Source organism: Rhipicephalus sanguineus, chromosome 9 (genome assembly GCF_013339695.2).
Source record: "Rhipicephalus sanguineus isolate Rsan-2018 chromosome 9, BIME_Rsan_1.4, whole genome shotgun sequence".
Classification (NCBI taxonomy): Eukaryota; Metazoa; Arthropoda; class Arachnida; order Ixodida; family Ixodidae; genus Rhipicephalus; species Rhipicephalus sanguineus.
Genome location: NC_051184.2, coordinates 75916231 through 75941542, shown reverse-complemented (window position 1 = coordinate 75941542; position 25312 = coordinate 75916231). Strand labels below are relative to the sequence as shown.

The 25312-nt window shown below is 48.3% G+C and overlaps 1 protein-coding gene across 4 annotated transcripts in view; it reads right to left on the bottom strand.

The window, feature by feature from the left end:
* Window positions 1-25312, bottom strand: part of LOC119405335 (ELAV-like protein 3) — a 198153-nt gene that overhangs the window by 6402 nt on the left and 166439 nt on the right. For all 4 annotated transcript variants that reach the window (XM_037672169.2, XM_037672168.2, XM_037672170.2 and 1 more), the window contains one exon: window positions 2454-2839. In XM_037672169.2, the coding sequence (XP_037528097.1) occupies window positions 2454-2839 (386 nt within the window). The remainder of the gene's footprint in view (window positions 1-2453; window positions 2840-25312) is intronic.

Genomic DNA, 25312 nt, shown 5'->3' with positions numbered 1-25312 from the left:
ACAGCAAGGCCATTACACTTTATGAGACCATCAGCTTCCGCTTCCTCGTCGCAAGAATTTGTTACCGCGCCCTGCGGGACTACTCGCGCGGGAACCCGGTTTTCATCCCGAATACAAACGACCCCCATTTTTCCTACAAGCTTCAGCAGCTCCCGCCCGAAAAGCACTCCCAACTTGGGACGCGAGGCTCGCAAATTGTATGACGAGGCAGTCCACTTCCCACATACTGCGAACAACGCCGGCTACAAAAATAAAGTAGCCGAACCAGAAAAGCAAACCCACGCACCACGGGACGGGTTTGACCCCCCTTCGCGACCGCGCGCAATCTACCTAGCTACAAACATCCCGCGTTCGCTTCCCCCCGGCAGCCTTAGCGCGTCGTGCCGAGCGCGGCCGCGCCGCCAACGCCAGAGGAGCTCGAGAGCACGGCCAAAATGACCCGACTAAAGACCCGGTGCCGGCAGCGTCGACCAAGCGCAAAGACCCCCCTAATGCGACGGCGACCCCGCTGGCAAGCTCAGTGGCGCGAGGTGCGGCACCGCTAGAGGTTTGGCGCTTTGTGCTCTCCTGCGTCGCTCACGTTTACGACGACGCTGATATTAACCCTGATGAGTGTCGGAGTGTACGGGCGAGCGATGGGCCTCCGTGCCTGCGGGACTCATCGCCCTCCTTCCGGTGTGTCGCGAGGAAGCATGCCATCAGGCGAAATTTTTCAGCGAGGCGGTTGCCCGGCGCGCCGCGTCGTCGTTTCGAATTCATTAGACGTGCACTGAGAGCTCAGTCGCAAAGAAGTGATGCGCTATATGGCGGAGCGGTGAAAGGGAACGCCTGGGCTGCGGGTAAGTAACACGCTGGTTATGGTCAACGAGACGTTATCCCGTGCTCACAATGTCCCGTTCAACCCGAAAAAGTTATTATAACACAAACTTTAATTGTTATAACGATTGTACAACTCCTTAAGGTAGATTTGACAGAAACGCCGGCACCTTTTGCAGCCACGTATGGCAGAAACGTGGCAGTCGGCGCAACGTCTCCTGAAGTACAAACTAAACTAATCAAGAAAACGATCGCTCAAAAAAAATTAACCTAACTAAGGTGACTTAAGAAGACCTTGTTGCTGGGCGAGTTAATGAATGCTTCACATCTTAATTTAGCACTAAAAAAAAAGACGAACACATCAGAGGCCACAGGAAGCGCTTGTTAAATCAAGGTGTCGACAAGAAGAAGGCTTTCGGCTTCGAGTCGTACTAAGGGAATTTTGTTCTTTCGCACCATTCCTTTGTTTTCCTCCTCTTTGAGACATCAGTATGTGTAGATAGTTGAATAAATTACAAAATCGCAGATTCTACGCATAGTTTTCGGCACTCTCATCTCAATGCGTGATCGTACCCGACAGAGGCCGAGCCACGTTCTAAGCGGGCACTTTCTCCGGGCAAGAGGATACAAGCATGGCCTTCCTCGCTATGCGCGTGCGATCCGCAACGCACGATTCGCAAATGGCGATCGGTGGGTCTCAATTACGGAGATCGAGGAAAACGATCGGAGAGAAAAGGAGGAGGGGAGGTTAAGAGTGAGAACGTGAGGACGACGGGAGGTGGAGTAATCCGCTCCCCCACCGAACCACGAGAAACGGGGACGGAACGGAGCGGATCTCGGCGAGACCGCAATTAGCGTCATTAGGGGGCATTCAAACGGGGACTCCCCTTTTCATCCTACTCCCAGCCCTCTCGCCACTCTCCGATGGGCTCTCGCGATATTCAGTGTTTCAGTAGCGGGGTGTCCCGATACCGCTTTATTCCGACAGACCTAAACCGGGATACAGTGCCCATAAAAGGTGGCATGCACGACGCGTTTGAATTGCGACCTCGACACCGCTATGCCGGGGGTGGACGAACGGAGTTCACGCAACAACATGGCTCGAATTGTCCCTTATACGCCACACAGCGCAATTATGCAATACGCAACTGGCCCTTAGTGTAGCTCAGCTGTATATAAGAGAGTTACAGGCTTCAGTGAATAGAGGGTATGCGCCATTGGTAATACACGCGTCGAGCTCGGGGGTAAACGCGCTATCCTCACTCTATAGATGGCTTGCACGTGACGTCATGGGAGCAGCTTCTGAAAGAAACTGGGACTCCATGATGGCGGCTTTGATGACAAACAAGTTGCGTCTGTGTGAAAACGACGCGGCAGGAACGTCTCTGTACGTGAATGATGAAAGAACCTGCGTGTGACATTTCGATAACCTGAATGTGACATCGGAAACATCGCGTCTCCACATGCTGGTGCTCCAACACGGCGTTTTAAGTGACGTCAGTGCAAGCCATTTATAATATAGTATAGAGATGCGAGTTTGGGCATATATACCTGAAGCGGTTAGCCGGGTACTGAACGGTCCCCTATAGGCTCTGTACACAGTATAGAGATGTCGTGACTTTGCATATAATATATACCTGAAGCGGTTAGCCGGGTGGTGAATGGGCCCCGGGAAGCGGCGCTGGGGCGACAGGTAGGCGGCGAGCGGCGCGATGGCCTTGGCGTTGTTGCTCGGGTTGTTGGCGAACTTGACGGTGATGGGCTCGGTGGCGCCTCCGTCGGCCGGCACGCTGTTGTGCAGGTGCTTGATGGCGCGCTCGGCCTCGACGCGCTGGTCGAAGCGCACGAAGCCGACGCCCTTGGACAGACCGGTGATGTTGTCGCAGAGGATGCGCGAAGTGATTATGCGGCCATAGGGAGAGAAGAGCCCTTCCAAATCCTGCTGAGTCATGGACTTGGGCAGTCCGCTGACGTACAGGTTGGCACCCTTAATAGCCTCACTACTAGGGCGGGCATACGACACCTGCGCAACACAACAACAACACCCTTTTGTTGTACATACGCATCGAACGAAACAAGGGGAACTCATTTCAGGGGCTCGTTCCTTTGTGCTAGATAAAACCGAATGAATGCAAGAGACAATTAGGCCTGCGAAATCGTAGGCGACGTTAACTGTTCTCTTTATCTTTAACGTAGTAATTATGACATATACTGAAACGTACGAAAGTGGACGAAAAATCACCCTTTCCGTCGGTGGGATACGAACCCAGAGCGTGTAATCGGATGATGTAGGTTCGGATCCCACCGACGGGAAGGGTTATTTTCGGTTCACTTCAATCCATGTCGATTTACGTCATAATTACTACGTTAAAGTTAGGCACAACAATTAATGTCCCCATATGCTTTCCTTGGCGTAACTGTCGGTTGGATCTCTACATACACATCGACACACATAGCGAATACGGGCCTAACAGACATCACTGTCGCAGCAAACACACTAGTAGAACATCCTTTTGCGTTGAAATAGTGCGAGACATACACCTTACGGAATTTATTGTGCTTTCCTACTGCAGCGAAACGCGTTGCAGCACCAACAATACACTATTTAACGTGAATTTGTTATTGGAACGAAGCAACGTTTCCACGGTTGCAAAGACGTGAGTTAAAGACACAAAATGACAACTAGCCATTAAGGATGCATATTTAATAGTGACCTTGACCGGTCCCATGATGCATTTGAACAGACTTGACAATGGATACAGGAAAGTCGACCTACGATCGTCCCACTCCCTATGGCGGCCGGTTGCAGATCCCTAACAAGTGAACGCGTCCCGCACTGCGCGATATTTTCAGAAAGGTCAAGACGTCATCTGCTATGAACACACTACCGAGCAACCACACACTCGCTAAATAAACGGGCATTCGTTTTTCGAGTTAACTTGACTGATTTTTTTTTCTACTATTTCTTGCCTCAGAGAGAGCTCTCCGCGGCGAAGAAAGTTCGAGATTGAATTTCATTCACCCGGAAAAATACCTCCGCTGCACCGACGGAGAAACACAGATAAAAAAAAAAAGAAGCGTTGTCCTTCGCAACGAGAAATTTGAATAAGTGTTCATCTCGGAGTACCAGGAAGGCAATATGCGAAAACTAAAAAAAAAAATAAAAAAAGAAAGGAACAGACAAAAGCGCACGTGTCCTCGGCTCTGGGCACTGCGTCAGTGTTACGTGACGCTCCACAGCGAGTTGGGAGAAAGCGAAACCTGGTCAAGAGGCATTCGCGCGCAAAGAATGTCAGCGAGTGAAGTGCGCTCTTATTAATAACGTTACACGCTGACGCGAAAGGAAGAAGATAAGAATAAAAAAAATAACTCTGGCAATCTGGACGGGAACAGTTATTTTGAAGCACCGGCACACGCGAAGAAGCGTGGGTGGTTCCCACAGTAGAAGCACCCGTTAATATTACGTTCGCCATCTCTCGCACGCGCACAAAAAAAAAGAAGGAAAAAAAAAAAAGAAATGGGAGGCAGTGAAGGAGAGCGTAGGACGAAGTGAAACGTACGGGGTAACTAAGAATACGTGGACGCGGCAAAAGAATCTCATTAGCCCGACGCTGCTTACGCGAGGAGATAGCGCGGCGGAATAATAGCGTCAATAACAATCACGAAGACAAAAAAAAATTATGAAATAAATTAAGAAAAAAAAATCTGAGCTCGCGTAACATGACTCCCGGCGTCAACAGTGGAAGAAAAAAAAAAACATGCGAGCACGGTGTCGGAGCACGAGAAAATTGCCTGCACCAGAAGGCGCATACGAGCTGTTTTCAGTTTTTTTTGTTTTTTTTTTTGCGAAAGAGAAACAAGTGTGTTAAGAAAATAAAGGAATAAGCACGACGGACGAGTTTCGCGAAAAAAAAGAAAAAAAGAAACAACTGACGACGGAGAGATGAGACGACGCAAACGGGATTACCCGGGTAAAAGATGAAAAAATACAAAAAAAAACATTAAGAAGAACCAGTGAAATCAACAAATTAAAAAAAAAAATTAGAAGCAAGGAACGGTCACGTACAACGAAGCCGACGACGGCAAAGTGAATTTAGCCGGCGAACCAAACCGACTCAAATTTTTAATCTTCCTGAGAAAAAAATTTTGAAAAAAAAAGAGGGGGTGGGGGTGTACTGAAGAAATGAAAACAAACGAACGTATCACTTAAGGCTTAAGAGAGGTACCCAAGCGGGGCAAGGGAAAGAAACGCAAAGGCGCGCACGAACACAAGCGCGTAAGCGAAACAAGCTCTGTAACGACATCGCTGCTACATATTGGCTTTGCAGTTATTAGCCGAGCGCGCGTCGAAGCCTGACCGCTTTCTTTTGGTGTACTGGCTTTTTCTTCTTTGTTTTTTTTTTCATACAGAACGCCGGAAGTGAGCTTTATTCGACTTCGGAGTTATTAGACACCTGTATCAGTTCGTTACAATGTCGCGTTTTCTTTCCCTAATTTCGTTCTCCCGCTCATTTTTTTCACTGGGACCTTTAGTCTATTTATGAGGTTTCTGCGAACACGCCACGAAAACATCGAAGATGTAAGAGAGATCGAGGGTGAGAGTAAAAAAAAGAAGAAAACAGCGACCTACGATTCACAACAGAGTTGAGTGAGCAAAATGATAAGGTTTTCCAAAACACGCAGTCCCCAACTCCTCCCACCTCCGTGCGATGAGTCTGTGACCAGGCTTATCCTCCGGAGCCTGGTCACAGACCCCGGTCACAGACTCCGCATGCAAAAAGGCAATTTCTTTAACGGGTATTTTAACCTACGCGGAAGTGACGCACGGCTTTACGGCTTTCTAGATGACGCCCACTTTAGTTGATGTACGGTCCCGTTCACCGTTCTCTGACGTGCCAGCTAAAAGGTCATATGCTGCTATAACCGCGGATTTTTTTGTTTTTTCTTGCACAAAAGAATTTTTTTTTCCAGAGATCGCCGAAAAGTGTGGTTCTTGAACCTGATTACTCAAAGTCTGGACATTACTCGCGCGAGAGAGATAGATCGCATATATAGCGATTTACAAAATGTAGCCCCTAAAAGTACAAGGTGCATCGACTCTGAACGAACTTGCAACAGTTTTGAACATGTTCATTCATTACATCTACAAGCGACGATATGCATAGGTCGTAACCTTATAAAAAAAAAACGTTTTGCCGAAATAGAATACTACTACCACTACTACTACTACTACTACTACTAGTACTACTAATACTAATAATAATAATAATAATAATAATAATAATAATAATAATAATAATAATAATAATTACTGAGGTATTGTGTGCAAAAACCACGATATTATTATGAGGCATATCGCGTACAAGACTCCGCAATAATGTCGAGCACTTGGTGTTATTTAGTGCGCGCCTAAATCAAAGTACACAGATGTTGTAGCACTGCGCCCCTATCGAAATGCGGTCGCCGTGGGCGGGCGTCGAACCCGCGTAATTCAGCTTATCAGCACGGCACCTAACGTATAAATTTAACACGGCGCGGTTCTGATGAAAAAGCAGCCAAAACAACACCGCATTTTTGCGAGTTTTTCGGGGCATTTCTCGAAATCCGCTTCGACCTCAGATTTGCCTCGAAGTATATATATGCCTTGCAGGTTGACCTTCCACGATACTTCCGTTGCAACAGATGACGTAAAATTATTCATTAATATGGAAATTGATGTGCGAAATAAATATATTGACTTTTAGTGCAGGTAAGGTCTGCCGCGCGGAGGGATACAGCGCGGAATTACCGTCTCTGCAACTGCCACAAAATCATCCGTGCCCCTTTTCGTTTCGTGTGCACCGTCACCAAAAACACGCAGCTAATATATATATATATATATATATATATATATATATATATATATATATATATATATATCTCGCGGCAGCACAAGCACAACCTGTCAAATAAATCTAGGCGACCTCTCGCCTCTGCAACATGTCGCGTCTTTGAGAGATCGGGATAGAACACCATCAAACAGGTACGACGATTTCTGTTGGACCGTCGCAGATGCGCCTGGGAGCGGAGAGAAAAACGCAGCGGTCCGCGAAACGTCCGCCGTAACGGGATTACGAAAACACGCAACCTGCGCCGAGAAAAAAAGGACGGAAGAGGCCCCCGCGACATCCACGACCGCGCGGCCATCAAGGCAACGGGCACAGACGACAGCGATGACACCACGGTACGGAAACAATGCGCTCGCCGAGAAACACGCTGGCACGAACGCAAGCGGCACGCTGGGCAAAGCACAACACTGTGCAAGGCCGGGTAGCAAACCAAAGAAGGCCCGGGCGCAAAAAACGAGTCGAGGCATCAACGCGACGGTATCCTCGAGGGAACGACCGCGAAGAAGACATTAGGGAGCGAAGGGTGGAATGGTAGATAAAGGGAGCGGAGGGGGACAACACGGGAGACCCGAGAAACAATCGAGAAAGGACCCTGCGAACGAACACACGAGACCGCCGCCGCCATCAGTCGTGTCGTCGCCTTCCCCTCCTCTTCCTTTCGGAGGGAGACCCGTTAAAAACTTCCCGAGGACGGTAACGCGACCGCGCCTTTTTTTTCTTTCCCCAATTTTCGCTTTCTCCTTTCTCTCCCTAGGGAGGAAGTTCACTTCTGCCGCGGACCGGAAGGAAGGAAGGAAGCAGCGACACGGTGAGCTGGAACAAGAGGACGTCGTCCGCTATCTCCTTCCCCTTTTCTTTCCTTTTCTTGCTGGTCTTCTTTCCCCTTTTTTCACGACGCACAAACGCAAGACCATCATCCCTACACGGAGCACAGCTAACGTTACCCATTGTTCCCTCGAAAAGCGGGGGAAAATGGGGAAGCAGTGGGGAAGCAGGAGCCAGCTCGGCTGGAAGAAATCGGGTACCGCGACGAAATCGGTCCGAGAACTCGTTTCGCGCAGTATATACAGTGCAGAGGAGGCCAAAAAGTCTGCGCTAGCAGGGATTGGGGAGTGAGGATAGAATAGGGAGGCTAAGAAATCGAAAAAGCCCGAAACCCTGACTCCAAGTTCGAGAGCATTTTTCTTTCTCGATGGCTCGGGTGTCTTCGGACAGTCTTCAAAAAAGCGGTGGCAGCGGGAAAGTCTATCTCAACGTTTTCTGCACTTGTATTCTCTCTCTCTCTCTCTCTCTCTCTCTCTCTCTCTCTCTCTCTCTCTCTCTCTCTCTCTCTCTCTGTGTGTGTGTGTGTGTGTGTGTGTGTGTGTGTGTGTGTGTGTGTGTGTGTGTGTGTGTGTGTGTGTGTGTGTGTGTGTGTGTGTGTGTGTGTGTGTGTGTGTGTGTGTGTGTGTGTGTGTGTGTGTGTGTGTGTGTGTGTGTGTGTGTGTGTGTGTGTGTGTGTGTGTGTGTGTGTGTGTGTGTGTGTGTGTGTGTGTGTGTGTGTGTGTGTGTGTGTGTGTGTGTGTGTGTGTGTGTGTGTGTGTGTGTGTGTGTGTGTGTGTGTGGTGTGTGTGTGTGTGTGTGTGTGTGTGTGTGTGTGTGTGTGTGTGTGTGTGTGTGTGTGTGTGTGTGTGTGTTTATCTCGGGTTCCTCGCCGAAAGCAACTTTAATGGCGATGGAGGCGGCTTTTCTTCACGGCTGAAGGACGCGCGGTCGCGGCGCTGCCGCGTTAAGGAGCGCCAGACGCACTGAAAAGCCTCGCTCTGCAACTTCTGCCCTGATGAGTCCAACGAATAACTCGACCAGACCGAACTAGTGCTTTCGCAATCGGGTTGAGAATGTTTAGGGACGAAGTCAAAACAGCCGTTACCAGCAAAAAAAATCAGGAGCCCTTGTGCTATCGGAAAGACAGGAGCTTGCACCTTTTTTTTTTTTATTTCTTTCTATTTCTTTCTTTCTTTTTTTAAGATTACACAATGCTCTCTCCTAATTGCTTGCTTCCATCACGCCGAGAATTTTACCATCATCTGCGTCCTTAGCAGCGCAACACTTCAGTTGTTACAGGCAACAACGACGGTCACGCGTTCGTATCCAGGCAACAATGAAATGTGGCAACGTTGAACGACAAGTCACCTCGATAAAAGATCGGCCTTTTTTCCGATGACGGCAGTCCGATCGCCGACAAGCCCAGGATCGAGAGAGCATCAGTAATTGAAAAGCGGTGCATACAAACACGCATGCGGCCGGAGCACCTTCGAGGCCCGCATATCATTGAGCTTGCGGTCGTCGGCTTATATTTTCTTTCTTTTTGTTCTATTTTTTTCTTTTTGCTGTCGCAACTACAAAGCCACCGAGACTGGAGAGGCAATATCAAGCTTTGCTTGAAAAATGAAGATAGAAGAGTGATTTTCTAGGGCTGTGCTCCCTCTCTCATTATCTCCCATTCAAATGTCGATCGGTGTGTGCCACAGTTGTTGCGGCCTTCCTCCTTTCGTAGCCGCCCGCTTCCTCCCCTCCATGCCTGTTCCCACACTGCAAAGAAGCAACGGCATCAAGAAACGATGCCTAAAAGAGAATAGGCGCTCTCGCCGACTTACTACATGTCCATCAGGACGAAGGCGTTCCGCGTAGTAATCTCAAACGACAGCTGTGCTGCGTATAGCTGAACACATACCCTACACGAATCCGCAAACTCCCCAATCTCATCACAACAACCACATTTCTCCGTCCTCTGGTTCCATTAGTTGGAAACCTACTGGTCTGTCGCCCCGCCGCGATGTGCACTCTGCTGTCCCGCTACGTTACGTCATCGCATAATGTAATGGCTCTAGACAGTTGGGCCACGTATATCCCACAATTCGTTGTTCTGCAGATGCCAGCGAGAAGTCCGCGACGTTTCCTATTTATGCCTCTATATAATAAAAGCAAGACCACGCACGATAGCGCTGGTCGCGCACGATGAACGCCCGCCAGTTGCGAAAACGAAACGCACGACCGCCAGTTGTATGTTCTTGCCGCCAGGAGGCGCATCAGGAAACCACAGTGACCAACGGCGGAGCGAGGCCATTTCCCATTTTCGGACAGAGCCATAGACGACAGCCTTCCCGCCAATGTTTCCGCTTCCGATCATCTCTTTCCTGCTTCTTATCTCCCTCAACTTTCTTTCGACCCTCACGATACAATCTGCGCTTGCCGCTGGACTTCGTGCTCCTTTTCAAGCCCACCTCGCGCAGATCTTAGTGCCCTTTAATTTACTCTTTCCTTCTTTCTTTCTTTCACCTCCGGCGTCATCAGCACTGACGTAGAAGCAATTCCCGCGCGAATGATCCTGGCTTTCACAAACACCGCCTCGGCAGATTCCTCGGAGGAAACGGCTGCGAGGCGAAAGAAAAATACCGCTGTCGTCTCAGTGCACCCCGCAATGATTCAACGGCAGAGCCATATCACCAGATCGACTGCAACGCAATGTGTCAGCACCAGCTGCTCAGTTCTTCGTGTGTTCGCTCGCCCTTTTTCTTATACCTCGCTTGCGAACGAAGAGCTGAACGATGAAGCTTGCAGTGCCCAGAGTTGCCAGATGCTACCGAGCGAACAACCAAATAGTCACCACAAAAGAAGCTCCCCCCCCCCCCCTCCCCCGAAAAAAAAAAGAAACGGCGCAACTTTCGCGAAGAAGCCCAAAAGCGGAAACTTAGTTTTCTTATTGAAAATATTTTAGTTATAATAAAAAATGTCACTTCAATACGAAGGAGAGTCGACAAAATTACTTCAATTATTTTGTACAGACAAAATGTGCGCAACTATGCACGAAAGCACATATTTACTTTTTTTACATTGTATCCAAGGGTAGTCTACATTCGATTGAATGCAGTTTGCCAGGTCATGATTAAAGTTACTTGTTAATTTCTCCCAACGTACGTTTGACTTCAACACTCAACTACTCAACGTCATCAACAAACGCGCTGCTAGTGAACGACACACGCGCTACTGATGAACGTGATGATCACTAAAATAACTATACTTGCTGGAAAAAAATGCAAATAAGTCCGAAAAACGCGACAAACGACGGGAAAATTCTGCAAGCGACTGGGCGAGAAAAGAAACCCAATTTGGCGTAATGTCTGCGGAACTGGCAGCTCTGGAAGTGTCCGATCTCACTGAGAGAACGAGTAGAGAGACGGAAAGAGAAAGAAAGAGGAAGAGAGAAGTTCTTGGCGAAAAAAAATATTGTTGACGAGGCGGGATTCGCACCCGCGTACTCGCGATCCGATGGCAAGCCTCGTGATCACTCGGCTATCCAGGCACGCTAGCAGAGCATAACGTAGCCTTGTGTAGTATAATACAGCAAGGGGGTGCGAAAGAAAAGTGAGAATAAGTGGAGGAGGATGGGGAGCACAGTATAGAAAGAACCAGAGAGAAAGAAATGGGAGAAAAACCGAAAGAAAACGCGACAGATTCAAAGGAATAGAGAAATATATAGACAGATAGAGAGATATAGAAAGAAAGAGGAAGCGAGAAATAGAGAGAGGTAGAAAAGGAATAGAAATAGAAATAAAGAAGAACCGATTATAAGAAACAAACATATATAGAGAGACGGCAAGAAGTAGAAATAAACAGAGACAAAGAAGGCGCAAAAATACAGAAAGAAAGAAAAGGGAAGAAAGGAAGATTTAAAAAAAGTAATAAACAGGGCCACCAAGCTCCGCACTTGCTTCAGGCTTGGCACCAACAGTGCGAAGCTGCTATAGTTTTTTTTTTTTTTTCTGCTATATAGTGGACAGTGCCACACGGCTACGCGCTCAGTATTTGTTGAATGATCTGCAGACAGCCAGCAATGTGTCGCTCATGTGACGCACTGGAGCGCCACATTGCGAGGCATGAATAACAGGGGCTCTGACAGCAGGGGAGAAATCGTTGACATGTTCGGCGTTCGTTCGGTTCTCAAGCGTCCCATTGACCCTCACGCGATTGTCCAGAAACAAGCCAGCTGTTCACCGACGAGAGCTCCCTTCCGGCAAAGCGCACGTGAGCCGAAACGGAACGTTCGAGCGAATAAAGCGGAACAAGTACCAAAACGTGTACAATATTACCAAAAAAAAACATTCAATCGGCTTTCATGGAATGCTTGACATATTACTAGATAAAACGTGTTCCGCTAACCCAGAAGCACACGAGTGCAAGAAACTGAAATTCTCGCAGGAATTCGAGAGTCGCTCATGAAGGGGGCCGTTTTAGAGCACAAGGCAGATGCAAGAGCGCGGCCTATCAGAAACGTGCCAGGCCACAGACGGCGATAACAACCCGGCGCCCAAGACCACTAAATTCCACTTCACCAGCGTACGCGAAATTTTCGAACAACCCATTTGATGATTTTTCCTCTCAGGGTTTAAACGACGATAGCGTCGACTTCGAACCCGGAGCTTCGAGCGAAGCCTGCAGCTTCTGGGGACGCGTACACCCTCAACGCTCCTCGTGGCGGACTAAAAGAATCTATATACCGCGGTGCTCTCGAGCCCTCCAGCATCGCCACTAGTCGGGCGTGTATAGTCCGCGATGGTCCCTTTCATCCGGCGTGTTTCTTCGGACCAGCGGGGAAAAAACCGATAAGGGGCATCTTCCATCAATAGCGCGGCCTCTTCAACGGCCCAAGCTCGACGCGACGACGCCGGCTCCCTCCCTGCCCGTGGCCCGCGGGGAGAGTTACGCCTTCGGGTCCCGCGAGGACGTCATTGTGTCGCCGGCGGCATCATCCGTTATCTCTCGCCGAGGCGCGGCTGCACCGTTCGAGCTCGCCAGTGAATGGAGGAAACCCAGGTCTTCGCTCCGCACTGCTTCGCTCCGACACAGACCGGAAACCGTTGGTTTCGCTATTCCAATTAAGAGCCGAATTCACCCAACGCCTAGTTAGGTCGGTCTTTCATGTCCGAAAGGACGAAATGCAAACAAAGCGAAAGGCAGAAAGAGCAACGAAAACGTCGCGCTGCGTGTGTGTGAGAGAAAGAGGGGGGACAGAGAGAGAGCTAGAGGGAGCCTTTCAAGAGACAAGGAAGTGCCCAGTCGGTCCACGAGAATCCGCCTCTTACAGTTTCCTAAGCTGCCCTCTGCCGTTTTGGTAGGGGCCCGGAGAACCGATGTTGCCAGAAGCAAAGCCTCCGAGATGATGAGACGTTTCGCGACTTTTCCGCTAGGGGAGAGCGCATGCGCGGAGGCGCCGTGAAAAAGGCGGATTCTGTACATGTATGGCTGGGAAGCTGTATGCCTCAGTGACCGACTGTATTCCGTGTATATGCAGTGCTCGGCTTCTCTCTTTTTTTTTCTATCTTTCTGGCACCCACTTCCTCGCCCCCAATGTAAGGTAGCAAACCACACTCGTCTGGTTAACCTCCCTGCCTTTCCCTTCCTCGCTTTCTCTCTCTCTACTTGTTTTAATGCGCCAGCCCTGAACTTTTCTTTGTCGGTGCCACGCGGCCTCCTACATGTGTGAAGGGAGCTGGTTCACTACAGCCCCACATTCGTGTGACTTCGTGCCCTGCAGGTAAAGCCCGTGGCGTCGTGACGAAAGCCGCATCTTGTGCTATCGCTCACGTTCACAGACGAAGGCACCATGAACACGACATCAATTCATTTTTAGCGAGATAAACGCCATACAGGTCACATGAGATATCAGAATCTTTAGCACCACGGAGAGATGGCACGGGAGCCTCGAGGCACCGTTTACCCCGTCCCTCAGTTTCTCTTTTAACGCATTTTGTATCTCATCAAGCGTACCTCATTGCTAAAGTTTGGTAAGAATGGTGTTATCCCTAAGCTTATGGCAGGACCTAAGTCTTCTTTTTCGGGGAATTACATTGAAAAATTAAGGAAGGGAGGAGAGACTTTCGCGAACTTTCTCCGGTTCCTACAGTGCTTCCTACTGCGCGGCCTCGCGGTGAAGGCCATCCTGCTTTGTGGAGATCTATGAATAGCGGGCAAACGTTCGGGCGCAGGCCGAAATGATTAACAGAGCACACGTGGTGGTGGTACACGTGCACACGTGGTGGTACGGAGCGTCGCGGTGATTCCTCGATGATTCTCTGTACTTATCGAAGAACCCGCGTCCGCGAGCAGCGCGACACCTTCCTTGGTGGGTAGCCGACACCTTACCACATTGGGTAATCGCTAAATTATAAAGAAAGTGATGGGGTGATAAAGGAATGATATACTCTAGGAAAAAAAATGTACGTATTGCTTTATTTTTACAGGGACTCGCTAACCCTCTTTTGGGACCCACGACTCTCCGACGAGAGTATTGGCCTCGAGATCTTGGAGTGGCGCCCTCTCGCGTGTGACGTCAGAGCGGGGACTCCGCTCTCAACCGCGCTGCAGCAGCCGCTACTCATGTATGCGGATCATCTGCTTCAGGCGGGATTTTTTCGGAAGAACAGCCTCGCGACGGACAACTAACGCCTGCAACAAATGTTTTCGAGTGTAATCTTGAAGTTCTTTTAGTTGCGGCCCAGTCGACAGGGCCAAGAAATCCTCAGATGGCCGACGAGTGCGCCGCTGCCACCGACCGCACTGCTGGTAAGAAAGTGAAACTATGTGTGAGTGTTCTCGCTCGTTATCTTGTTTCCGCCGAACGATACTTATTAGTTGGGGTGTTTGTTTCGATATTTCAGTTAGCGTGCCGTTGTCCAGCGTCTACAAGTATGTAGATAAAGCTTGTGAAAGGTCGCGGTGCCTCATCGAGGGCGAGGCGGTGTACGACGCAGGCCACGTTGTTGAATGCGCGGTCGAGGCCGTCACCGTCGCAGCTCTCGTCCTGCAAACAAGTGCGCAAGTGCCGCCTTGTTGCACACCCCCCCTGCCGATGCCCATGATCGCAGTTTGTCCAGTAATGTTGGTTCAGTGACAACTATATTACGTCGTAGTTCATATTAATACCGCACAGGGCCGTCGCATGGGTATTAGAATATAACAAATAGTTAATCGCCTATTATACCACGCACAGGGCCACAGAGATTAACGTGGCAAAGGCAAGCTGGGTCGAGTTTCACGCCACGCTGCCTAACGAAAAGCTTAAAGAGCTTCGCTTTTAAAAAAGTGTCTGCATTGCCTCAGGTGAAAACCTTTAGAGAATGTGCACTAAACAGCGGCAACAGGTTTCGCTTATGAATTTATGATAAGCAGTCCGCCAGGCGCGCGCTTGCCTTCATAAGTAAAACATGTATGTACACCATCCAAATGCAGCCGTAGTCTCAGATATCCTGCGCCGCTCAGCTGAACTCACGAGGCGCGCTTTCCTGCGAGGCGATTCGGAGGCCGCGTTGTCGGCTCCTTGTCTAGGGGCCTTCGCGGCATCTTGTGGAATGGCACCGCACCTGGTGTAAGTCGCCTATTCAGCATTGGCGAGGCGCTTAAACGCGGTCACAAGCTTACCTAAGAGTGGCGCGTACGGTGGATAGCAGAAGTCACTGTGCGCGAAGTGCTTGTTGCTGCACACGGTCGATGAATGCGTGGGGCGCTTTCCCATTATGAGCTTGACTATCCACTCCTTCTTCAGCTTTGGGTCCTCAGGATAGATGCGAAAGATTTTCACGAGTGGGCGAAGTACGCTGAGGCACAGAGCAGCACATCACCGTCGCGCAGCACTCGCCGCGGAGACAAGCGGCCGCAGTTCTAAGAAACAAAGAGCTGTGGTTATAAATGAACGTTAAAAGCAGACCCACGGTTGCTCGAACAGCGTCAGTAGCCACCATACGCAAGATAACCAATTGAACTGCTTTTTTGTTGAGATTTACCACAACGGTGGTTTAAACACGGCGCTGGGCCTTCGTAGCAGACGAAAGCGCGCGAATCTCCGCTCTGACGCCATACAGGCGCCGTTCGCAGCGCCGCCATCGGTCGCACACCAGGCCAATAATCTTCACAGAGAGTTCACGTGCCTCTTTAAAGAGAGTTACACACGCGGCAAATCAGTACTGACAAAAGAAAATCAAATGACTCATATATGTGGCAAGTCAGGACTACAAAAAAAAAAACATGGCTGATCCATCTGCCATAGGAATCGGTATAACACGAAAGTGAATCGTGTCTTCATAGACGTAGTTGAGCGTTTGTTGTGCATTCCTTCGCCCCAAGCGCAAAGGAACGATTGCTACAGCAGCAAATTGTACTGTCACGGGATGAACGGCAAGCAGCTCGAAACATGCAACGCGCTGCTCAAGCAGAAAGGGCGTACGGAACGAACATACACAAGATGGGCGCGAACTAACGGTCACAGTCGTAACTTATTTCTGTGTGAGCAGCGCGCTCTTTTCGCAAAAGCGGCCGCTGCAGTGAGCGAAGTGACCTTCGTGCTCTCAACGCAATGTTGCGGTGAGAACGCAACGCGTACAGCCGGCCAAACCTTCAACTATCGTGCGCGAGCGCCAACTTTTTTGTGCGTCGGCGCCGTACGACGGAGCCAAGCTGAAAACAGGGCGAGAGTAAGCGCCCCTCTTACAAGGAAAAAAAACGCCAGGCCTGCGCTTAAACCGCAGCACACTCACAGCGAAAGCTGGAAGAGCGGCGTTTCTAGAGCCCGTTGTAAGCTCTCTTGGGACTACAATACCAGTACACTATAGAAAGGTACCCACTACGCCATAAATGGCAATTTTCGTGAAGTTGGGAAGCACCTACTAAGCCATTATTCGTCATTCTGCGGAGAAGCGAGGCACCAGCTACACGTCTGTGAGGCATGATGTGCACTTTGTTGACGCGAGGACTGATTACGATGAATAATTATGGCTCAGCCGTTTGTAATGGGTTGGAAGCATTAAACGGCCCACCAGTTAGTAATTTGCATTGGGTGACGCCCGGTCGCTATTTCCCTCTCCCGTCATGCTGTATAACATACGTTGACGTGGGAGAAAAACGGGGTGGGGGGGGGGAAGAACTTTCCTGAGACCCCGAGGAAATGGATCATGCGCTTATGGGTTTCCTTGGCAACCAATACAAGTGCACTTGCGAGGAACCCACTACGCTATAAATTATTGTAACTTTTGAAAAGTAGGGCAGCTGGCACTGTGCCATTTTTCGTCATTCTACGGAGAGCGTTGGTACCTGCTAAACGCATGTAAGACATTATGCGCACTTTGTTGATGCTGTGCCTGATGACGATGAAGAATTATGGCAGAGCCCTTTGTAATGGGTTGGAAGCATTCAAGAACTTACTCGTTGCGCAATTGGCATTGTGTGACGCCTGGTTACAGAATTCGCGTTGTGCGACGCTTGGTGTTTATTTTACTCTTCTTCCACGCTATATTGCATATGTTAGTGTGGTTCCTTCCCGACATGAAGCCTGTATAGGACCTTTTTGCAAAGCAGTTTCAAGCACCGGCATGGCTCTGATGTATAATACTGGGCTCCCAGGCAGAGGGCCCAGGTTCGACCCTCGTTCCATCCTGGACTTTTTTTCTTATTTCGTTTTTTTTTTTTTTTATTTCGAGCGATACTGATTACGGACACCGGCGGCGGCGGCGGCGGACAACTACGGCGCCAAAAACGGCCGGTGAAATGATCTCATAACAGCTTTCGCTGTAAAAAAACGTTTGCGTCGCCAGGTAACAAATGAGCGATCCACATTTGTCAGCTTATCTCATGCGCGCGGGCGTGTGACGTCTGCGAATTTCATTTTCCCGGTCGCTTGCTGATCTTCGGAATATAAGATACGCGCAAGACGCGCTGCCTGTTCGTCTGAAGTGAGTTAATGTAGCGTGACGCTCTCACAAAGGAACAACCAAGGAGACGATGGGCCCAGCTGAGCGCGCTTCGTGGGCATGCGCTTACTCTCGCCCTGTTTGCAACTTGGCTCCGTCGTACGGCGCTGACGCACAAAAAAGTCTGCGCTCGCGCACGATAGTTAAAGAGTTGGCCGGCTGTAGACACCACCGCCATTACGAGATAAGGCCGCGCACGAGCGACCACGCCCTGTAGAGGCGCGCGCTCATCCGCGTGGGGCGACGACCTTTAAAGCGCGCTCTTCGAGCCCTTCGCGCCATCTCGCTAGTGATAACGAAAACAGGCTGAAGTGCCACCGATCTCTGAGTACCGCCATCGGTAAATGGTGTATATAAATAGCTCACCGTTAGCATGGCAAAGAACGTGCCCTCTGTGGCCGAATCGTTTCGCGCCCCGCGCTGCAGTGCGAGTGGTCGTAAGTTCGACTCCCGGTGACGGCACTCTTTTTTCTTCTGTTTTCTTTCCTTTGCAAACTATCAGTCTCTATTTTACAACGTCATATCCGTGCCGGAAATACGTCAGTAGAGCTGTGGTGGACCCCGGCATAAAACACTTTCCTGGTAACAAGAAAAGAAAAGGAATGCTCCGAGGACTTACATACGTGGCAAGTCAGCATCGCAAAGAAGAATCAAATGACACGTGTACGTGGCATCTCAGGACTCGTAAATGAGAGCCAAAGGACTTTTTTGTCAAGAGTGTAGAGAAAGTTCATGCGTCGCGCACAAACTACGCACTCGCCAAGAAGCACCGGTCGCTTATTTTCGTCACACGCGCGGAGAGTCGTTCCTCAGCAGCAAGATTAGGGGAGGAGTTGGGCGAAACGGGCACGACGGGGGGGGGGGGGGGGGGGGGGGGGAGGAGGCGTGGCCTGGCGCACACCGGCGCTCGCCACGTGCTCGAAACTTCGCGAGAGCGGCGCGCGATGACACGGGGCACAGATCGGTAGACGTGTAGCTGCAAGCAAACGACGATGGGAGAGGAGTCGAATGAGGGTGAGGTGTTCCCTAAAAAGAAGTAAAGGTACGAAAATAAGGGAAGAAATGACACAGGCAAACAGGAAGCAGTCTATAGAAAAGAAACGGCGGCAGCCCGACCTCGCGGGGAGAAGCACCGTTAAGGCAAGAACGAGTGAACAGGGAAGGAAAGACTAGCGAGGGAAGGAAGGGTGGGGTGAGGGAAAAAAGGTTTCCATGGAGACGCATCGATTAGGGAAGAAACGACCCTGGGTCTGAGCGCTGGGGCGCGCCCAGCGCTGACGCGCAAGGCAAGCGGCGCGGGCAATGCGCATCGCGTCGCGCGTCTTTTCGATGTTCCCGGCGACGGCGGGACTCGACGTCTGGGTCTCTTCCTTTTTTTTTTCCTTTTCATCGCCCTTTGAATGTCGCCACCGCTTTCCCCACTCCCTTCGCCTCTTAAACCCTTTCGCGCCCGTTCTGACTGCGTTGGGCCTCCTCTCGCTTTCCCCTACTTTATTACATTCGCCTGTTTCCTTACTTTTTCCTAAAATGCCCTCAAGCCTTCTCGTTTCCCACGTTTTCCTTATTTCTACGTCGAACAACGCCGACCACTTTCGGTATCACAAAAGGAGCACGTTTATTCGTTTTCTTTTTTAGCTTTTACTCAAACATTTTACCAAAATGCTGAACGTCTATTTACTTCGAGAATGGCCTTCACAGTTTCCCTCGCGAAGGCGAGCGCCTGCAGTGCTATGAAATAAAAATAAATAAGGGAGGAAGGGAATAAATTCGTTCGGCAGCACAAAAGAATATCATTACCGTGCGGGTACTCTACCGTATACAGAGGGTTCCGACACGTGTTCTTTTGTAATGCGAGCAACGTCCGCCTACAAAAGGCCACATAAAGAGCTACGTGAGCTGAAAGGAGCACGTCGAAGAGTCGGTAAGGAAAAAAAAGGGAAAAAAAAAACAAAAAGCAGGTTTACGGACTACACGAAGCCTATGGGAGAGTGGGCAAATAAGAGTCTTTGAAAGAGCGTTGTCATGCGCACATTGCGTCGTTTTTTTTTCTTTTTTTTGCATATAAGCACTTCATTTAGGGATTATTGCTGTTAAGGTGTTATGTTACTATAACATCGCTGTCATAATGTCAAGTTTCAAAAAAATTCGGCAGATCCCACGTACCGTGGGAGTCGATGTTATGCGAAGCATGCGGCGGGTAGGTGACTGTGGCGTAACTTTTTTACTGAGAGGCACGTTACAAAATGACGCTAAAGATTTGTGTAAATTTTATACGCACACATATATGCTGAAGAGCCGCATATGTGTTATATAACCAGTTGTTTACGGTTGGGTAACGCTGCCACTGGCAACGTGGGTATTACCAACACCAGAAGCGGTAAGCTGATATGTAGTGCTTATACGTGTCCCGAGAACTCACGCACGTTTTACGAACCGGTGTGCATGTGTGCAAGAAGTTCTTGACAGTTCTTGAACAAGGACGTCATCACCGTGATCAGTGAGCACCAGCCGCTGGTCATGACTGGTCATAGGATCCAGTCGTGATCGTGGTGACGAGGGGTCCATGTGTGGTGAAGTATGTGGTATAGTAGAGCTGCTGGAATTCGTGGATGCCTCGGTCATTTCATCGACAAATTGTCTGTCGACAGAGCCGGCGACATGTCGGAACCTGAAGCCACCCTTCGCGTTGGTGAGGTATAGGCCGTCGAGGCTGGTAGGCCTGGATAGTGCTACGTAGACCAACATCAATGGATGGTGTTTGTCGTATTCGTACACTACCTGAGCGTATGTGTAATACGTAGCCTAGTCTACAAAGCGGCTGTCAATCAATATGGCATCATCCTCGGTGAGCATGAGGCCATCGCCCAGCCTCGTTAGAAATAAAGAGGCCACTGCTTCGTTCTGGTGGACGAAGTGCACTTTACGGTGCGGTGATGTGGATATCATATGTAACTTTCGTTAATGTATTCCTCCGGGCTCGAGCAATGCTTCAATATAGCTTGCTGAATCATAGAATACAAACGTAATCTTTATTAGACTGCTATAAAAGCGGAGCCAACACTGGAACTACAGACGTTGATCTGATATGACGCCTGTATCGTAGGAGCAGCCATCGTAGGAGTATCATGTAGTGTTCATTGCTTTCTTGTAAAATTAGATAGCCAGCACCACAACCACAATTGACTGTCACCGCAATTACGCCTGGGTAGGCTGTTTTACCAAACCAGTTTATAGACCTGGCGTGGCTCAGTGGTAGAATACCTGATTGCCACGCAGAATGCTTGGGTTCGATTCCTGCTGCGATCTTAATTTTCATTCTTTCCATTCGTTGAGTCAACGCTGCCGATGTTGGTTTTCCTTAACGCTCTAGCGTAAGTTACCAATGTTCTCGCCGTTCCTAGGTAGATATAAACTGTCGATCACCTGTGGCGCATACCCGTACACCGCCGCCCGTGGTAAACGGGTATGTGCCACACGTGACTAGTGGAAAGGGTTTGACGACGTACGCGACAGGATTTTAACGTTATTCATGTCATGACCCGGCAATCATATTCGTCAAATCCTCTTACCCTGCTATGCAAATTTTGGTCTACACCAAGTTAAGGAGGCGATTATGAGAGCACCCAGACGTAGGCGGCTAGATAGATAGATAGATAGATAGATAGACAGATAGGTAGATAGAAACGCTCAAAGTGCCAGAGGTTCGCTAAGAAATGCTTCGCATTTAAAAAGGCTGTTGGGTCATTCCAAGTGAAACGTCCCAGCCCGAAATTCGACCACCAGCGATTCTATTGAAAAAAATTGAGCTAGAAGGTAACTATGTGAGAGTGATTTTAGTAGAGTATTTTCGTTCAGAAAAATTATCTGGTCACGTGACGGCCTTTTGAAAATTCCGGCGAGATGGAAAAGTTGGGTGGGAATATATTACGCGTGCTCACCCTTGAAACTGGGTACAATGGCACATTGTGTTGTAAACCATTCTATTGTCATTTTTCTTTCACGTGACGTCACAAGAAAAACCATATATTAATTTTCCGGCTTAAATAGGCTTAGCAAAGAAGCAAGAAAACGTGCAAATTCAGACAATTTTCGTAAAACCGGCGGCAATGCTTCAGCCGCAAAAATTTATAGCTGTTTTAACCAGTCAACGTAGTAGCTGCTAAAAATATTTTTAAACCTTTGTAAGCTAGCGTTTATTGAGATAAATGCTTGCAAAGTTGACAAAAAATGACTTTTGAGGAGATTCACTCGTAAATTAAGCATTGAGGCCCTCGCGATAAAATATGTGAGAGGGTTCTTTATACGCTCCAACGTCTTCTCTTGTGATGTGGAATTTTTATTCCTGTAAATTTTGTTTAAAAGCGAAAAAATAATTTTTGATGTCCACAACCAATGTCACTGGTAGGCGCTGGCAAACAGAATCGCTTTCCGTGATTTAGGTACATTATTGCGATTGATACTGGTTAGTTTCTGTAGCTCATAATATTTAAGACCTTGTTAGCTTATTTGCACTGGTTTTGAGCATTGTCAGCCTTGTTTTAGGTATGTATATATTGACCATGAGGCATCAGACAGTAGATGGACGACAAGCCGGGCCCCTAAAGGGCTACATGCTTAAAATCGAAATAACGTTTTGAAACTTTTTGCTACCACGAGAAGGACCACAACCTATAAGCAGAGTGGAACTTCCTTGTCACTTCCCATGTCAAAAGCGCATGCGACGATGTTGACGGCCCACTGAAACATCCGGCAGCAAGAGCAGTCTACGAAGGCCATATGGTGGTCAGATTCCGCCACCACATGCTTTGTTTGGCTGGACCAAAAGTAATGTAAAGAGTGTTACAGTGATTTGGTTGCCACATTGCAAAATTCAAGAAACGAGAACCCAGCTCGCTCAGAGATTCGCCATGGTGATCTCTGTCAAAGGGACCCGACAACTGTACCATTTCGAACCGCCTACTCCTTCAACACTGTCCGCCGCGGTGGTGTAACAGTTACGGTATTCGGCTGATGACCCGAAGGTCGCGGGTTTGATCCCGGCCTCGGCGTCGCGTTTCGATAGAGGCAAAATGCTAGAGGCCGTGTACTGTGGGATTTCAGTGCATGTTAAAGAATACCAGACGGTAGAAATTTCCGGAACCCTCCACTATGGCGTGCCTCATAATCATGCCTTGGTTTGGCACTTAAAACCCCAGATACTGTTATTACTTTTTCAGAACAACGTGTTGGATTACATCATTCTCCAACACTCATGAACTTCAAGTGAGAAAGCCCGTATGAATGACAAGGTGGCCTGCTTTGACATTAACGATTAAGGTGTAGAAAATGTGACCAGAGGACGGCACATCGGAAAGCAATAGGCCTGAACAACAAGAAATTTACGTTTTCAAGCCATAATTTCCTTTTGCAAGTGTTGGTAAACCATGAAACGCTGTTCTCATGCTAGTGTGAAACACCCGAGAGCAAGAAATTCATGTGATTCACACATCCGTGTGGCATAAAATGAAGCAGATTCAGCCAATAAATACCACTGCCAAACGCTAATGCCCATAGCTGTGCTCGTCTGCCTGACCTTCCCCCTAGTGCCAAGAAAGCCAGTTATGAAGGCACGAAAGTAAGCTAATTCGATATGCGTAATACACTGATGCGAAATCACGCTGCCATAGTTTGCTTAACACTAACGGAGCCCTCATGCAAGCCTAAAAAATCGCTGAGAAAAAGCACGCGTTCTGCATAGAAAGACAGGACATCGGTAGTGCATTCCAGTGACATTGGTTTGTGGACATCAAAAATTATTTTTTCGCTTTAAAACAAAATTTACAGGAATAAAAATTTCCACATCACAAGAGAAGACGTTGGAGCGTATAAAGAACCCTCTCACATATTTTTATCGCGAGGGCCTCAGTGCTTAATTTACGAGTGAATCTCCCCAAAAAGTCATTTTTTTGTCAACTTTGCAAGCATTTATCTCAATAAACGCTAGCTTGCAAAGGTTAAACATATTTTTAGCAGATACTACGTTGACTGGTAAAACAGCTATAAAATTTTTGCGGCTGAAACATTGCCGCCGGTTTTACGAAAATTGTCTGAATTTGCACGTTTTCTTGCTTCTTTGCTAAGCCTAATTAAGCCGGAAAATTAATGTATGGTTTTTCTTGTGACGTCACGTGAAAGAAAAATGACAATAGAATGGTTTAAAACACAATGTGCTATTGTACCCAGTTTCAAGGGTAAGCACGCGTAATATATTCCCACCCAAGTTTTCCATCTCGCCTGAATTTTCAAAAGGCCGTCACGTGACCAGATAATTTTTCTGAACGAAAATACTCTACTAAAATCACTCTCACATAAATAGCTTCTAGCTCAATTTTTTTTCAATAGAATCGATGATGGTCGAACTTTGGGCTGGGACGTTTCACTTGGAATGACCCTGTTGTGTAATCAGCTTCCGCACGCGAGGAGAATCAAAATCTTTCCCTATGTTTTCGAACACATACGAGCAGCATTATGTGCTATAGAATGCGCTCCTGAATGGCCACCTGTTATATTACTCTCTTTAAAGAGGCACGTTAACTCTTTCTTGGAGAGACGTACATCCAACTACTCTCCAAAGAGAGTATAATGACGTCCAAAGCCAGTGTACGGGTGTATTTAAAGGAAGTTATATATGTGTCAAGTCAGGACTCACAAAAAGAGAGTCAAATTACTCTTTTTTTTTTCTCAGAGTGTATTGTGAAGTGCTTTTATAAGCTTCTCCGCAAGCCAGTCGTTTGTGCGAGATACCAGAAACGCGGTTTGACTGCTCCTATATATATTTTGTCTGTGTTTTTAGTAAATTGTTTCGCCAAGCATACTAGACGGATACATCATTTTCTGACTCTACGGGTGAAGCTCTGGGGCTTTAGCGCGATAGAACTTAAGGCATTAAGGAGTGTCGCGAAGCTGTTAAACAAAAAAAGGCGAGGCAAAACAGGAGTAGGCGCAGCCTGGAAACCTGGAACATAATAAATAAAATAGGCCCTTGATGACAGTGCGCTAACTTCGTTATATTTACCTGCAAACGTGGTGCCGTAGTATTGCAGCTCGATGGCTTGGTCGTTGACAACAAGAACATAAACGCCTGATACAGTCAGAGGAATTGTAAGAGTCACTCAGGCGCTCTATACAGTCGGCACTGATTCTTTTTACCGAATTCACATGTGTTCTTTTTTGGGAAGTTCTAGAAGATACGGCAACTGAACCAAATCCTCGTATCCAGCACTCGTGGCTCCATTATCTTGGGTGACAAAAAAAAAATAAAATAAACGCGAACCGTCAAACACCGGTAATGAACACCCGGATAGATGGCCGCAATTCAAGAAAAATAAAAAAAAAGGATTGATCCATAATGGCGGAAAATAAAGGCGCCCTAATGGAGCGTGGAATGATTCTAAGGAAGCAGCCAGGAAAACGCTACAGTGCAGCGACGCGAGGCCGGCGAAACTAACAAGAGCTACAATGAAAAAAAAATCTGCGAGTACGTTTTAGACATTGTGCCTAGTCGGCACAGGCGTCCAGAAATAACTAAATGAGAAATAAGGCTTTTAATTGCTAGCATTACTGCTAATAAATATCTACGATCAACACCACCACGGGCCCGATGGATGAGTGATTCAAATATGTTGACATTTGCAGCCGTCGACTAAGGTCTGTCGAGATAGCGCGCATGACTGCGCCCTCTTGATCAAAGTTCTCAGTTACTGGACAAGTGACGCAGACCCCCCCACTGCATTTCTCATGCTCCTTCGTCTGAAGAAGCCGGCCGGTGCGCTTTATCTCTGTTTCAGGCGC